This window comes from Esox lucius, chromosome 8, assembly GCF_011004845.1.
Source record: "Esox lucius isolate fEsoLuc1 chromosome 8, fEsoLuc1.pri, whole genome shotgun sequence".
Taxonomy (NCBI): domain Eukaryota; kingdom Metazoa; phylum Chordata; class Actinopteri; order Esociformes; family Esocidae; genus Esox; species Esox lucius.
The window spans coordinates 28,029,982-28,047,522 of NC_047576.1; the positions used below are offsets into that span (position 1 = coordinate 28,029,982).

Here is a 17,541-nt window from a genome sequence, read left to right on the forward strand (position 1 = left end):
AACATCAACCACTGTACAACCCCAAATCCACAGTGAAATAACAGAAAACGCTGGACCTTGATGAAAACACAGCAGGTGAATAGAGACATGGTTGTGTTGTGTAATACTCACCCTGAGACCAGGGAAGCCACTCAGACCAGTCCCACCAACAGGCCCCTGTGGGAAAACCAAGAAACATCATGAGTGCAGAGTAGATGGATGGACACACACACGCAAGCCACATGAAGGACAGTAAGGCTTCTCTCTGACTTAGGACCATGTATTATTTAAATGTCATTAGAAACAGAGCCACTGCTGAATGTCATGTAAAACTTCTATATAAGTCCCTCGATGCGATATAAGACTATGGATGGACATCGGATAGGATCTTCTCTTAACACTGGACCATATATTCATGGCAAGGTAATCATTGCACAAATTATCTTGTTGTTGTTTTACACCCCGATGCTGTAATCAAGGCACTAATCATGTGGTGCTGTGAAACACACTCTCATTCATACTTCTTCAAAAGTGTACATCAAACGTGCTTAAAAATAAAAAAAAGAAGAGAATAGAACCAACAGAAGCACAGAAAAATATAACTTTATAGTGTGCCTCATTCTTTATTACTCTCTTATTGAAGATGTTCACCTGTACCTGCGGTTCTGATTGAACTCTGCCTCAACATAGCTCTACTAAGTAGTGGTCCAGGGCTTTGGCAATAAAGAATGAGATGGACTACATCAGAACAACAGTACCTGTAACTTTTGTCATAGTGGAAGCAAATTCATCCATGACCCCTAACTATCCTCTCCCCTCCCCCAGATGGCCAGAACAGCTCCCCTACTAAAAACAACCTGACACTTGACCCATCTGACATCAAAAGGGACAGGCTCGTATCCCTTCTGCCTTTTCTTTCCAGGGACCCTTGAGTGTGCTGTCTCTCTCAGAAAAATCTCCACGACCCTAACCAGTCAGGCCCCCCAAAACTGACACGGCTCTCCTCTATGTAACAGGATGTCTCTGCAATGCCCTAGCCATATACCTAGATCTATCTGCTGCCTTTGACCCTGTGAACCATCAGATCCTACTTTCCACCATCATGGATCTGGGCTTCAGTCTGTCATATCCTTATATGGTCTCTCCTGTCACTGCATTGCAGTTTACACAACATGTTCCTACTTTCCCCTTACTGACAGCCAGGTGACACCCAGGCAACACACATCTCTGCAAGCGTCTACAACATCATGCTCTACATCATTCGCAGAGCGCCACCTTGCATTCCACAGGAAGCGGTACTATTCCAGGTACTTGTCATCAGCATGTGCCACCGAACCCATAGAAGTAATCCTGTCTGGTGATCAACCTTCCCAGGTTCTCCCATGTCACTATGCTCCTCCGCTCACTCCAATGGCATCCAGTTAAAGCTCACGTCCACTAGAAGGCTGTGGGGCTAGCGCTTGCCTACAAAGCAGATTGTGGAGATTCCCCTGCCTACTGTCTGGCAATACTCTAAACACCACATACCAACCATTTTGCCACATCTGGGCTTTTGGCCTCCCACCTCTGTGGGAAGGCAGCTCCCATTCTGGCCAGGCAAAACCTTTCTCGGTCCTTGCATCTTAATGGTGAAACAAGCTTCTCCTTAGGCTTTTCAAGAGTAGCAATTATAACTCCACAGCCACCTCTGTTTCCTTCTTAACTAATGTTCGCTATGTTTATGATTTGTGTTGGCATCTTTCCAGATACTTTCTTTTTGCTGATGACTATCAAATTGAGTAGAAGGTACTGCTGAGTGGTGTGGTTGTTCCACCTAGCATCTTAAAATGGATGCATTAACAGTCAGTCGCTTTGAATAAGGGCATCTACTAAATCACTCAAATCTCAGATGTACTGTATGATAAAGTAAAAATATTTTTTATTGCCAAAATTGCCTTAAATTATTCCTTTAATGGATTCAAAATACCATCTAGGTCTTACAGACCACTGAGCCTGGACGGAGCTCATTCGCCCCGGGTTACAAATGAAAAGAAAAAGTGTGGAGTATATCTTCTAATCTAAACCATACATAACATGGGCTCTACTGAGTCAGGCATAGCGTTTCTGAAGCCACAAGAGAATAATTACTCAGTCTATACAACACCGCAAAACCCTGCAAAAGACATAGGAAATCTTGAACATGGTACAGAACAGAGTTGCACAAAATCTTTCCTGAAGAGTCTGACTTGCAAAGGCTGAATGCAATACTAACATTTGGACAAAGGTTTAAGAGGATACTGTATGATTTTGGCAACTAAGGCCTTTTCAGCCTATGGTCAGGAACTAATGAATAAAATGTGTACGTCTTTGGGTGCAGTTGAAAGTTGTTAACTGGTGAAGGAGGGATTCCTTGCTATGGGGAGCAGTAGTTACATTGTATTATGTCAAAACTATCCTGAATTTGTTTCCAGATTCCTGTGTACCTTGTCGGTCATTATTTGATTTCCATTTATTTTTGTAACCGTTGTTTAGTTAATGTCTTGTTTTAGCTTTATCCTGTGCCTGTGTCCCGCCTACAAATAACGTTCCGTCCAAGGGGGTAAATACTTTTGAGAGAACAACGCAGAAATGGTGGCAATCCGTACAATTCAAAGTTGAAAGCGTCTGGAAGAGGAAGGAGCACCGTTAAACAAATACATGATAGTGTGAAAGTTAATGTCATAGCCCAAATGTATTATTTGGGATTAGTTTGTACCCATCCTGTGCATTTTATAATCCCAGATGAATGGGTTGATGAGATTTAAAAAAAATAATAATATGTATGAATATGCAGATATTCCAGGTAAAGTAACTGTGGGAGGAAAAAATAAATCTGGCATTCCTTCAGACAGATGAAGTTAGTTTTAAATATGGAGGAATATGTAACTTACATTCCCAGGTAGGTACAGTACATTTGTCTAGGGAGAACTTAAATTTGAGATGTTCTGTCCAAGAGGGGTTTTTGTATCTACATAACCATTAGCTAGCTATTATACCAATGTATTTTATATCCTAAATCTTATTTAGAGTGTCCATAGTATTATAATCATGCATTGCAATTTGAACAACACATTGACAGAATGGAAAGCATTGCACAACCCTCTATTCAGGTCAAACCAGAGTGACAGTGCTTGGGTGTTTGTAGACTGCATACTGACAGCAAAGAGGTCAAACACACATACTGTAATACAGAAATTGACTAAAACATAATTTGGGAAACATAATTGTCCTGAAATTGTGGCTTGGACCATTTAACCATGCTAAGCCAAATTCTCTGGTGTTTTGACAGTATTTAATATACACCAACATCATTTTATTATGATGTTGGTGCACTTCTGGTTAGAAGTTGGATGTTGGTTTGCACTTCTGGTTAGATGCTAACTGCATTTCGTTGTACTGTACTTGTGCTGCTCAATGACAATACATTTGAATCTAGTCTAACCTAAAAAAAAGGGCTCAGAAATCCAGGGCTCTAAAGAAACACCTGCTGGACATGTGCGTTGAGATGTTTCTCTGCACACCACTGTTGTATGGGGGATTTGTGGCTTTCCCGTCGGCTTGAACGACATCCTCCTCAGACCTTTCTCATTAACAAGGTGTTTTCCACAACAGAGTCACCCCTCACTGGATAGTTCTCGGTAATCGCACCATTCACTGCACGCTGAAGAAAACGTATTGTGAAAATCCCAGGAGGTCAGCTGTATAGGAGATGCTTGAAAAATCAATAATCGTAGCACCGTAAAAGCCACTATCAAATCAGGCATATTCCCTAAGAAACTGTCATCTAGACGGAAGTCAGTAATGGTTCCCTACCTTAAACTACCTTAAACGTCCATCCAACTGCAGGCAAAGAAGTAACAATCCGACTCAAGACTCCAGAACATAGCTCTTACCTGGTTGCCATCAGGGCCTGGAGGACCCCTTTCACCAACATCCCCGACAACTCCCTGCACAGAAAAACAACAACAATGTGGGCAGTTCAGTGTGGAGTCAGTGTCCAGTAAACGATGAAACATTGGGATACACATTTACTGAGGTTTTGGGTTAAGCAGCTCCATCTATTTAGTACTTTAATGAACAAAAGTGAATACATACAAATTGATTCCAAATGCCATCTACATGACAACATAGGCTATGCAAATGTACTGCCTGCCTTGGCAATCACCTAAAATAATGTGTTTGCTTTCAATCAGTTAGCCAAATGCAACACTTCATACAACCTGAGTGACCTTAGAAGTGGCTGGGACAAACATTTATAAAAGGGTCACCCTCAGAGAAATATGTGACAAAGAATCATGCATGACCACTTTATGAGTCTGGAATAGCCAATACATTTATATTCAAAATGATTATTACAATCTAAAAAGCATCCATTTGTGGCCAATGGAGGCACAGATATTAAAGCCAATGTCCATGAATAGCGTTGCATTAATCTCACCACTGTTCAGACATTTATTTCCTCATCTTTTCATTAAAGCTACTGTACTTCATTGATTAGGGTTAACTCACTATTGATGGCCTGTGTGGTTTTCCTGCCAAGCTAAAAGCATTTTAAGCATTTTAAAATGAATGCAATAATCTAAACAAATTCACTAGCCCAATTTGTGTCAGAAAGACATAAAAACATGAACATTACATTGAAACTTTCTCTGTTAAATCTAAATCTAAATCAAGCAGACAACAACAGAACATCAACATCAATAAACGTATAGGGATAATAGATCAACTGTAGACAGGCACACCAATCATTCCAATGTAAATATTTTTCAGCAGTCATTAATTATTCTCAAAAGTTAAAGACTGGTTGGCTCTTCAATCAAAAGGGGTTGCCATGCAGGCTGACTAATGTTCCTGTCACTTGCAAGCTAGACAGCTAACTTCAGCTCACATCGAACATGCAACTGTAATGACTGTGACTACAGTAGCTGCATTTTCGTTTTTGTTTCTATTGGCTTATTGCGCGGGTTGATAAATAGAATATATAATTTGAACAGAAACATGACAAAACACTAATGGAGGACATTTTAAATTTTACACAATATTGTCTGTCTGTGTGCTTTTTACAGGTTTGAATGTTAAACAGTAATGCAACTGTTATGTTTTCTCTGCATTGAGGTGAAAGAATTGCAGATCCTCAATGAATTAGCAACAGTTGTCCAGTGTTGGGAATTCCTTACTGCTCACCTAATTTACCATAATGGGCTCCTTGACATACTGAAGGACTCCAAGGTACACAAATATTTTTTTCATTTTGGCCTCGTCAGAAAGAACAGTTCAAGGACTACACCTGCCTGTTTGCATATTAAGAGATGTTCTAATCACTAAGAATCCAGTCCGGACATCCCACCAGGTCTTAATATGTATGTCCCGCCAGGTCTGGGCCACCAGCCCACTTGGCACCAGAGCTGGCCACAGCTAAGAGAAGCTATCATTCACTAACTTGCTGACACTTGCAGTGTTTTTATAAAAGTAACACTTTTCACAATGACAGGCCTTTGGTTGCTCCACAGTATCTCGGTATCGGAGACATTTTTCCATTGCCACTGGCACACACAGACTTGAAAAAATACCAAGCTGAATGTCAGGGTACTCTTGTTGTTGACTTCAAGTGCATAGGTTGTTTTTATTTCATGAGTAATCTTGTATTTTTGGCAGTGTGTGATTCTTCACTTTTGGCAGAATGTGTTGCATTTGCAAATCAGCAGTGAACACTCAGAATATAAATGAAGGCTAGCCTTCGCTTTGAATTTTCTAAGCAATACCTGTGATGAGGGTAAAGTAAAACATTTTCACAGACATACACCTTAAAGGATTAAACAACAGGGTTGCGTAGCAAACTCTTCACAAATATTTCTGATTTCTGACTGCTGTTTCCGTTCACCTCTTCTCTCCTTCTCTCCTATTTCTCCTCTTCTATTCACCTCCTTCCACCCTCTTGGGTGGAAATAGTTTTGACCAATGATTGTTTTCCTGTTTTTATGCCCAATGACTGTTTTCCTGTTTTTTGACCAATGACTGTTTTCCTGTTTTTTGCCCAATGACTGTTTTCCTGTCCAGGGATTTAATTGGTTTTAAAACTATAGGTTGTTGTGTGATTAGTTACCTGTCTTCCTTTGGGACCAGTCTTCCCAATGGGACCTGGAATACCCTGAAAAAAAAGGAAAAGCACAATTTAAAGGGGCCATATGTATGGTTTTTACTGTAGGACTAACATAAATACAACCATAAATGACCAGTTAAGTTTTAGCTCCAAATATTTTTTCCTACCACATTGTTCAGAGTGCCTGAAATATTCCCCACTTAAACTTTCTTGCTGGTCTGTCTATCCATTTGCATTGACATGTACTGTAGTCACTTCCTACTCACTTCAGACACTCGCAAGACCTTTCCTTCCCACCCTAAACCACCCTGGACTATGTAGTACTGTCCTGGTCGCGTTCAGTAAAGGAAGAGGAGGAGGGGACAAGTTGTGTTCTTGTTCAAATACAGTCTTGTAAACATGATTCTACAGTGTGCCCCTTTAAATGAACCCTTAGGTAAAGGCAAGTCACTGCCATGAGCTGTGAAATTCTCCGATGACATTTTTTTGTCTAGGTTGTTTACTGGACATTATTGTCAGGGTTATTTTATTGTAGTTCTTTTAGTGTTTTTTTCTGGATATTAGATATTGGGAAATAGATTAATCATATCAGTTGTTTAATGAATATTTCTTTAAGCAGATTAATTAGGTGATCATAAACACAGTAAAATGCTCCAAGGTTTTATGATGAATTTCATTGTGAAGGAGCATTTGTTCCACTGATTCAACAAGGCAGTGCACAGCAGATGTAGTCATTTATACACTGAAGAGGTACTTTACTAACTGCTTTAAAATATTCAACTCTATATATAAAACCATACAATGACTAAGGCCAAGCACATAGTTACAACTGTCTCATAAGAGATCAAATGCTAAATGAATTTCCTCTATACACAACCCCAGTCATATCCCTGCCTAAATGGGAGGTTCAAGAGGAGTACATGTGACGATGTGTTAGTTAGTTATGTCCTAGACTTAAAGCAGACATAGAGGACAATGAGTCCTACCTGACAGACACCTTATTAGATGCACATATAAATCCATACATACTTACTCTCTCACCTTCCGGCCCGGGAGGACCAGCTATACCGGGAGGCCCGATGAAACCCTGAAACACAAACACACACGAATTAAAGCTGGACCAGTTGGAAACCCTGAAACACCTTACCTGGATATTGAATGCAAAGACCTGTTATTATGATCATTTAAGAGGCCTTTATGAAGTCTTATAATTATCTGTAAAAGCAAAAGACGCCAGCTGTTGGACACAGTGTACTGTAGAGGTCTTTACTTGATGGATTTGATAGATAGGACAGTGGGCGTTATTGAACTGTAGTGTAGCTGTAATAAAGTGAACATTCATCAGTCACCCTCAGACAGTAGAAGTGGAACAGGCATGCTGTTGAACCTACAATACACACGCACACATCAATCCTCATACTTCTGTGATGTAGAGTACATCATATAAACCAACATGACATCACGCAGACTAGCAAATACCTGATGTCACTGAGTTATGGCTATCCACCACGGGCTTGGGCACTTTACTGTATGCCACAATGGTGTTATCAATTCAGCAAATCCTGCTCAAAGCATTACTTAGGCAGATATATGCTGTCTACTTGATGAGGAGATAAAGCAGATCACTTCTTCATTTCACCTGTCACATCTCTTTCTAGAGATGGTGTTTGTTCAAAAGCACACAGGAATGGGAGACACGGGCCTTGTCAGTCAATTGCTGTTCTGTACATTTCCCTAGGTGATCAACTTACTGTATGGAACTCACAAGAGCTGTTTTTTTTAACTGGGATGTCTGTCCTACAAATATATGTCAGAGACTAAACATTTGACCTATGCTCATTAGCATTTAACAAGCAATCACTATGAAATGTTACTAGAGTTGTCAGTCCAGATAACTAATCATATTAACTTACCATGTTCCGGGTTACTTTAAACTTCTTGCAGGACAATATTGTTTGGTTTTATAACAAGCAACATTTTAGTAATGTAACCTAGCTAGCTAGAAAATTGGACAACTAACTATGCACATATTTGGATGGCGCAGGAAGACCGGAAAGGGGATGAGCTATGTTCCTCAATGATATGTGATACAAAAAGTAGTACATGCAAAATGTGTGTAAAAGAAAGACAATGATGGACGAGTTTCTTTATGCCAGCCTGGAATTCATTGGGTTATGGCATATCAGATCACTGGGTGAAAGTGGTGAGGGAGCGCCCTGTTCAAATCTGCACTGCTTGTTACATTTTCAACAGAGTTGCACGGTTCAGAACAACATATAGTTAAACTTTTCCATTAAATAATTTCCACTGGAAAAGCAGATAAAGCGTTTCAATCAAAGCATCTTTTTGGCTTTTAGAAACACAGAGTTATAATTATTACGCCATACGTGAATTACATCACTTTCGTTTCAATTTAACTTTGAACTGGACACCTGGCTCACGCCGGGAGGCAGCCGGTTCCAAAACAGATCAATCAACTTCCACCCAGTGCAAAACACACCTATTCTGGCACTCAAGCCAGAGAGGTGTAAGAGAGGGAGTAGAGAGAAAACATGTGGATATGGGAGGGACGGGAAGCGTAACGGTAACAGACAAGACGGTTTCAGTGGGATTTCAAAACATGTTGGACAGGCTTTAAAAGCTGTTCATACTTTGTGCTCATTGAGCCACATAATGTTTCCTATACAATCCTAAATCCTTTCCTATACAATCCTAAATCCTTTCCTATACAACACTAAATCCTCTCCTATACGATACTAATTCCTTTCCTATACGATACTAATTCCTTTCCTATACAATACTAAATCCTTTCCTATACGATACTAAATCCTTTCCTATACAATACTAATTCCTTTCCTATACAATACAAAAATTATTTCCTATACGATACTAATTCCTTTCCTATACAATACTAAATTCTTTCTTATACGATACTAAATCCTTTCCTATACAATACTAAATCATTTCCTATACGATACTAATTCCTTTCCTATACAATACTAAATCGTTCGGGTCAGAAACACTAATTTAGAACGTCTGAAGGATTAACAGTATTGTACATCTGAAAATGTTCTCCTTGAAAATTGGGACTATAGCTGTATAGCATGTTGTGACACTTTTGTGTCGTGTGGTGAAAATGCTTTAAAAACCACATGCTCATGCAGATAATTTTATCCCTCACAACGAAAGCGCATTATAGGTTTATCTCAATGCACTGCTTTTATGCTGATTAAGTATAGCTGTAGATTTCACATGTTTTCTTGCAATTGCTAACCTGAGGATTTGGTGGAGGTCAAAAACAGCGCATCTTGTAGACACAGGGTAGGTATGAAGGTGAAATTGCCCACTCCTAATCTAGAGTGTCAGCGAAGTAAATGTAGGTATTAGAGCGCTATTTGGAGTGTAGCCATAAAGGGGAATGATGAGGATATACCTTCATTGATGTATATGCAAGCGGCATACAGGGATATGACAGGAATACATCGCCGTCTTTCCTTTTTCTTGTTTTATAGTTACGTGTTTCTATGAGGGAAACTCTTGACTTTGGTGTTATTGAGCTGAAGCGGTTCCGTCTGTTAAATAAAAGCGTTTCATGACTAGGGCATCAGGTCAACCGGTCACGCTGCTCTGAAGACAAGACGCATCAATATACGAGAAAATGGTCCTTGTTGACAGGCTAGTCTCTGACCACCTTAGAGAGAGGAACTTAGCTGTGACCACATTTCACTTAGTATGGAACAGAATACTCATCTGGTAATAGCAAAAAACGCCTCATAACCATTACCTCATAAATCACCACTGAAACGAGAGAGGAAATTGGAAGGAAAGCTTTTGCTTTCATTTGGACTAGATGAAAGGGAATAGAGTGGACACAGAGTCTGAGTAAAGTCCAGTGAGGAGGACTGGAGACTTTAATAATAAGACAGACAGAGGTCGGGAATAGGGGCAGATCGCTGGGTTATCTACTATGTTTTGGTTTCTTCCTAGGTAGAATCACATGTTCCTTTAGTCAAATAAAATAATATACCATGAATAGATGTTTACTAAATATCTATTGCCCTCTTTCTCTTTTCTGATCTTTCGGGCTCTCTCTCCATATTTCCTATTCACTCATTCACAATTTTTGGTCTTTCATCTGTTATTCGCTCCATTTCTCAGATTTCCCACATTCCCCACATTTGTCCGTCATGGCAAATTGCCAGCAAAGTCCTAAATCCCATTTGCTGTAGTTTTCCATAATATGCGGATATGTCTGTTTCATCTCGTTATAAACAAAACAAACAAACAGTGTGGGATTCCCATTCCCAAGCGTAAATGAAGCAAACCATGTTTTCCTTTTCGCACCCTCCTCCCAACCTGTCTGTATTTGCTCCACCCACCCATCCCTCCATCCTTCGCTCTCTCTTTCCTCTCCCACTCACATTCTCAGTAATCCCCACGTTCCATTCCTTCCCTGAGCAGTAACTCACGCTCTACTCAACAAGCCCCCTTCTCTCATTTGTTCTCTCATTCTCTCCCTTCCTCTGTCACCCCTCCTCTTTTTCCTCCTCCCCCCCCCCGTTACTCGAACAGAGGCAGACTGTACCTCTGCTTCTGAGGTACAGGAAAAGAATGAGCTGCACCCGCAATACAGCAGACCCTCTACTGAGCAAACACAGATCCCAGACCAGTTCCCTGAGGAATCTGTTGCAGTGGAGAGCCACAACACTGGACCTGGATCAGATCAGCCAATCCCATCGGAGCAGACGGGCTGCAGACCTGACACTGTCTAATCCCTTCAGGAAATGAAGTATTCCCTCTAACAGAGCTGAATGAAGAGGTGGGGGAGGGGAGCAGGGAGCTGTACTTACACGTACACCTTTAGGACCTGGGTTACCTTCTGGCCCAGCCAAGCCCTGCAACAAAGGAGATCAGCATTAGGGCTGCATTGTCACACAAAACAGTGTACAACAAAACAGAGAGATACATCCATAAAAAAAAACTTGACAGCCAATAAATCAGCTGGTTGGCACACTAATTGTTTACAAAGAGAAAAAATGCTAGTCGTTGAGTACTCTGAGCTAAATTATACACCTGCGTTATCATTATTGACCATAATCTGTTGATAATCAGTCGATAATCTATAGTCAATGAATTGGTGAAATACATATTAGATTAACAGCTTTTTTGATAAATATTCGAGCACTAGTTCAGTTTTTTCAAAATACTGGGAACTGGACCTCTACTGAAGAGTGACTGGTGAACATAATATGCATTTCTAAGTACAGCAATATGATAGTACACAAGTAGTGGTGTGGCATTCTGGGTAATGTAGTCAAGCGAAGATGATGGATGGAGGAATCTGGAGCGTATTCACTGCACCTGCCTGCCAGGGTAACCTGCAGCCCCAGACACTCCTGGAAGTCCTGGTATGCCCTGCCAGAGAGAGAGTGAGAGAGAGTGTGAGTGAGTGAGAGAGAGTGAGAGAGTGGGAGAATGTGGGAATGGGAGAGAGGGAAGAGAAAAAGAGTGGTAGAGTATTTTATAATAAAAGAAAGAGGGAAAGAGGGAAAGACAAAAGGAAATAAATTAAACATTGTCCCTCTCCAATGCTTCCAAATCAGGAACAAAAAGAGAATGTGGTTGCCATTAAAAAAATTCTAGTTCACTCCATTCCTACCTGTACCACCTATCACACTCAGCCCCTCCACCCCCTGTTACACACAGCTCTCTCTGGTACTGTAACATAGCGGGCAGAGAACCAGTAACACACACCTCTCTATCTGTCTGGATCCTCTACTTCCTTTTCAACACTAAAACTCTGATCAATCAACCTGTGGCAGCTAGTGCTCACAAGTAAAACTATGAATAAGTGATGGACTTTAGAAGTAGCAAATATTATTGAAATAGATCAATCAACACCGCTTTTATAAGAAACATGTTCAAAGTGATAGTTAATTGTCCTGTGTTTCAGTCCAAATCCCTGCTCCTAGACTATGTTGAACCGGGGTAATTCCAGCCTACATCTGATTGACAGAGCTATAGTCTGGTTTAGGTTGACAGCTACAGTTTTCTACTGATTGATAGCTACACATTATTTCAGACCGCCACAGTCTAAGCAGATCAACTTTCTCAGGCCATTCAACTTTCTGCAGGTGTCACACACTGTCACACAAAGAGGCAACACTGTCACACAGACAGGCAACACAGTCACACAGAGGGACAAAACAGTTACACAGAAAGGCAACACAACCACACAAAGAGATACCAGCAGGTTGATTCACCAAGTGAAACAAGTGTTTATATGAGCGCAGGCCATTTCCATATACAATCTTGTGTGACAGCAGAGTTTTAATTGAAGATGCTGCTAAAAACCAAAAATGTTTCTCAAATACTAATGTTAACTACATTCCCCCACTGAACAACAGCTGTAGCCTGATGACTGAATGAATGACATCTGACACTCCTCTACCCCTACCCCCATTCTAAATTAACAGTAATTTTAGACCTAAAGTATATTCGCGATGAAATTATTAATTTGTGAATAGTTTAATGAATAAGAAACTTGATGAGAAAATAACAAGCAATCTGAGGCGAAGAGCAGAAAATTTACAGCATTTTTGTTTAACCATAATTCAGCCCATATAACTTTTTGGTTTGTTATGGTTTGAATGAAAACTAACATGTTCTAATCACACAAAATAATTATGCACAAGCTGTATATCATGTTTCAGATGATTACTTTTTATATCTGGTTAACACAAAATAACATCTCCTTGTGTACTCGCTTATCAGTCATGCTATTCTGCTCTTCTGAAATACATATTATTCATATTTTGTTGCTTAAGACAAGTCTAAAGCAATTCATTTATTAGAATATATAACAAATAAATTGATTGTCCCGATTTGATTCCTATAGGAGGCCATTAAAAAATGCACTCACTACTGTAAGTTGTCTTAAGAATGTTTTTTCATTAAATTGTGAATTACCATTAAACAAGCACTATTCAGACAAAAAAGATGACAGTTGTGCTATAACCAGCAAAAAGAAGCCAGATTCTTGCCCCTTGTCTCGTAGGTCCTGCAATGCTCCAAACAAATTTCTAATTCCTCTCAATATCAACAGTTTTGTGTTTTTAAGGTTAAGAACTCCTGCCCATAAATCATAATTACAAACTTCTGAATTCTCAATTCAACTATGATACACTAAACAGCAAGGCAAAAATGACGCAGTTGCAACTGTAGTGACTTATCGGCAACATGGTGAATGTACAGTTCATTCAGTCAAAATGCGGACAAAAGTCTCAACATTATGTATGCAAAAGATGCACCACACTATGAAAGGCAGAGACCAGTGTTTGCAAAGGTCTTGATAAGTGAACCGCTCCAATGTACCCAAAGATATACAGGATCTCTCTCTCTCTGAAAGCGATCCTAAATTTACTCTGAAGTGTCTTAGTACTTTGTCAGATTTGCCGGGTTCAGAGCTCACACTGATCCCTGGGCAAGGAGTGCGGTCGATCCAAGCATTCAGACATCACAAATGCATTCACGCACCTAAGCTAACTAGGTAATGTAGGCTAGCGGGCAAGCTGCTACCAGACACATATTGGAGAACACCTCTGATATATCACTTAAGCTAATACTGTTTTCATGTAATCTAAAGGGTGAATTATGTAACTATGTTACTGGGAACTTGAGCCGATGTTTACTAACACCTGCAATAAAAACTGTAGTTCATTTGCAAATTCATCAGAACATAGTGCCCTGAACTTGGAGTAAATAGTTAACGTGAATTTACAAATGCACAAGTTGTGTGTTACTCTCCAGACTGAAAATGGCCCATAGTGAGATCAGTGGCCTACTGAACATTGACTCACCTGTTCCCCTGCCAGGCCTGGTGGCCCTGGATAGCCCTTAGGACCCTGCAAGCAAGGAAGTAAATACATGACATTAATGTTTATTTTCTCACCCACAGCCATTTGTTAGTGACAGTTATGATGGTGTCCACAATACAACCCAGTACAGACTTGAATACCCATTAACCACAATGCTAATCAATCAAAATGTTGGTTAATGGACACCTGTTATTGTATACCTGCGGTCATCCTGTAAATAGGAGGCAATATGCACAGACAGGTAGCCAATCATCAATCTGCATGCATTTTAAACATATGAATCATAGACACAAGACACCCAGGGTTATCTAAGGATTCTACAACATTCCAGAGCTTCCTTCCCTGAAGTCTGATGCCACCCTGGGTTTAAAGGTCATGGTCTTGTGCCACCACAAGGTTAAGGGTCAAAACTTGGGGTGATTTACTGGCAACTTGGTCTGAACATGGCAGGGCTATTTCCTCCCTGGGTCAGCAGGAGCATGTGAACCCTGCATACTCAGTGTGTGTCAAACACGTGTTTGAGAGGACTAGTTTGAACAAGCCACAGAATCACTAACATTGACCATATAATGAGTACTTTAATATTTTAAGGGCACGTTTTTTTTGCAGATCAGTGATTCTTCACTCTGACCTCACTCTAAAATAAACCCAGTAAAATTTACAAATTACTGTGGCCATTTGAATGTGTAATTTATTGCATATGATGAGTCAGTAGTTCTTGATAGTTTAAAAGTTCAAATCATTTTTACATCTCAAAAAAATGAATAGCTGATGTTAAACTGTCTGACTTGAGGTTAATTTAATGTATAATTAAGCAACTATGCTCGGATCAGTAATCCTTTAGTCTCATGTATGGATTAGATACAGTAACTCTGGCTGAGTCAAGCCAGGATGGTTTCCCTAACTAAACCTATGCTTTCTCATCTTAGGATGGTTTCCCTAACAAAACCTATGCTGTCTGTAATACAAAAAATTATGAGAAATATCTGAATCAGAAAACAATTCATAATAAAGATGTCATAATATGGTGAAATCAAGCGATATGAACACATTTACTTTAAATATTGAATCGAATCATAGCAAATTGCCATTCAAAATGTAAAGATAGTCACCAGATATAACAAAAAGGTTTTTATTGAATGTATTAGAATGTTTTGATTGTACCCGTTTACCTCTTCCCAATGGTCAAAGGTACAACAGCTAGCTAAAAAGCTAGCTTAAAATGTTTTAACTGGCCAGCATTCCACATGGCTCCTCTTTACCGTTTCTTAGGTTGTGATACAGGGACCTTCATACTCATTAAAATTGATGTCAGTTATTTCCTCTGAAAATACTTTTCCAGGGTTTAGCTACTGCAGACATGGTCTGTCATCTACTGGGAGTCAAGGTACAGGTGTGGAAACCTGGGTTCAACCTGGGTCCTTTAGGTATAAGCTATAACTTGCCCGGAGTCGTGGTTGGTGCATTGCAACAGGAAACCTCAATCAAAAGAGAGAAAGATTCAGAGAGCCACAGGAGAGCAAGGACCTTAAAGTAGCAGTCCACAGTGAGCTAGATGCAGGCTCTCAACATTGAGGCTGAATCGAAGAGAGTTGTGCGTGCTGTTTGGTGATGCAGTAAATGAATTATTTCCTGTCGTGTTTCCTCCTCCTCACAGCGTTTTCTGTTTGGAAGAGGAATTGTACAGTGTATCTGTCATCGGGGTCATAACCGCGCTCCAAGTGCCTTTCCTCTTAAAGATGACCCTTGACACCCACACTTCTCAGGTTTAGATGAGGAGCCTGGCAGCAGACAGGCCACGGTGATACCCCACTTCCTAAGCCTGCTTGCTGGTGTGTGTGAATCTGTTTCTATATGTGCTTGTGTGTACGTGTGTGTGTGTATCTGTGTATTGCCTTGCGGGCAAGAGGAAGGAAGGGGTTAAGATTAAGATTCCCCAGGCCCCTTCTCAGAGACAGACCTTCTCTGTGGCTTGGTAACGTTACCCTGATTCCTGACCACAGCCAGAGCCCGCTGGAGGCCTCTAATTAAGGTGAGGCTAACACGTCTGAAGGTGTATACAGTGGGGACATCGTGTGTGAGGCGGGCAGAAACTCTAAATCACAACTCCTAAACTGATCATCTGATCATTTCATTGGATCAGGACCAGTTCACATCATTCGTCTTCTAAAAAGCCAGTTGCTTAAGAATATATCTTTCGGTAACAGCCAAAGTTTAACATAAGCCCTTTTAATTGATGAATTCTTACTGTTGGACCTGCAAACCCGTCTGGACCTGGAAAACCTTGAGGACCTCTCTCACCCTGGAAACAAACAGAGAAAACCATGAAAACCTTAGTTAAACTGCAGCACAAGTCCCTTTCGATAAAAAAAACATAAGCCAAGCAAAACCATTATTACTATTAAGACAAATCTGATAAGTATACATCCATTGTTGTGTTTAGACATTTCTAATTTTGACATTTTTGGGGAGTCAAGGTGCACAGCCTTGTAAAGCTTGATACTTCTGGTGCTTTGGTGTAAACAACAGTTGTTCCATATATTATCAGGTGGGATGATCCTTACGATTAGGAACAAAAAACTTTGTAATTAAGTTGACAGACTTCCAGAAAACTGTTGCCATGGGATGCATTGCTGCTACAGTACATACGAACAGCAGTAAATGAGGTATAACAGAATAATGTAGCTAGAATAAGTATGTTTAAAGTTTACATCTATTATGGGTGCATTTGATAGCAAATTAAATATTAAAATAGGATAGACAACCATCCACTGTTGATTAAAAATGCTGCTAAAACACAGTTAACTAACCAGTAATTAGCTAATGTCAGCTAACTAGAGAGTTAATATAAAGACATGTCTGGTGGCTGGGAGGATATAAAACACAACAGTAATAGTGTTTTATCGGTTTGGAAAAAGACATTCCTAAAAAAAACAATACTCTAACACACATGAAGCAGCACCCATCATTCTACCATCATTCTACCACAACAATACTCTAATACACATGAAGTATCCATCATTCTACCTTGATTCAACCACAACAATATTCTAATACACATGATGTATCCATCATTCTACCATCATTCTACCACAACAATACTCTAACACACATGATGAATCCATCATTCTACCTTGATTCTACCACAACAATACTCTAATACACATGAAGTATCCATCATTCTACCTTGATTCTACCACAACAATACTCTAACACACATGATGTATCCATCATTCTACATTGATTCAACCACAACAATACTCAAACACACATGATGTATCCATCATTCTACCATCATTCTACCACAACAATACTCTAATACACATGAAGTATCCATCATTCTACCTTGATTCAACCACAACAATACTCTAACACACATGATGTATCCATCATTCTACCTTGATTCAACCACAACAATACTCTAATACACATGATGTATCCATCATTCTACCTTGATTCAACCACAACAATACTCTAATACACATGATGTATCCATCATTGTATCCATCATCCACAATTGTACCTACTTTCAGTTGTACTTAGTGTCCCAGAAATAAGGAATATGCT

The 17,541-nt window shown here is 39.9% G+C and overlaps 1 protein-coding gene across 1 annotated transcript in view; it reads right to left on the reverse strand.

The window, feature by feature from the left end:
• Nucleotides 1–17,541, reverse strand: part of LOC105008070 (collagen alpha-1(XXIV) chain) — a 148,795-nt gene that overhangs the window by 86,547 nt on the left and 44,707 nt on the right. Inside the window, exons 7-14 of the mRNA XM_034293897.1 lie at nucleotides 16,223–16,276; nucleotides 13,957–14,001; nucleotides 11,459–11,512; nucleotides 10,948–10,992; nucleotides 7,131–7,184; nucleotides 6,101–6,145; nucleotides 3,891–3,944; nucleotides 112–156 (exon numbers count right to left, since the gene is read on the reverse strand). Of these exons, the coding sequence (XP_034149788.1) occupies nucleotides 112–156; nucleotides 3,891–3,944; nucleotides 6,101–6,145; nucleotides 7,131–7,184; nucleotides 10,948–10,992; nucleotides 11,459–11,512; nucleotides 13,957–14,001; nucleotides 16,223–16,276 (396 nt within the window). The remainder of the gene's footprint in view (nucleotides 1–111; nucleotides 157–3,890; nucleotides 3,945–6,100; nucleotides 6,146–7,130; nucleotides 7,185–10,947; nucleotides 10,993–11,458; nucleotides 11,513–13,956; nucleotides 14,002–16,222; nucleotides 16,277–17,541) is intronic.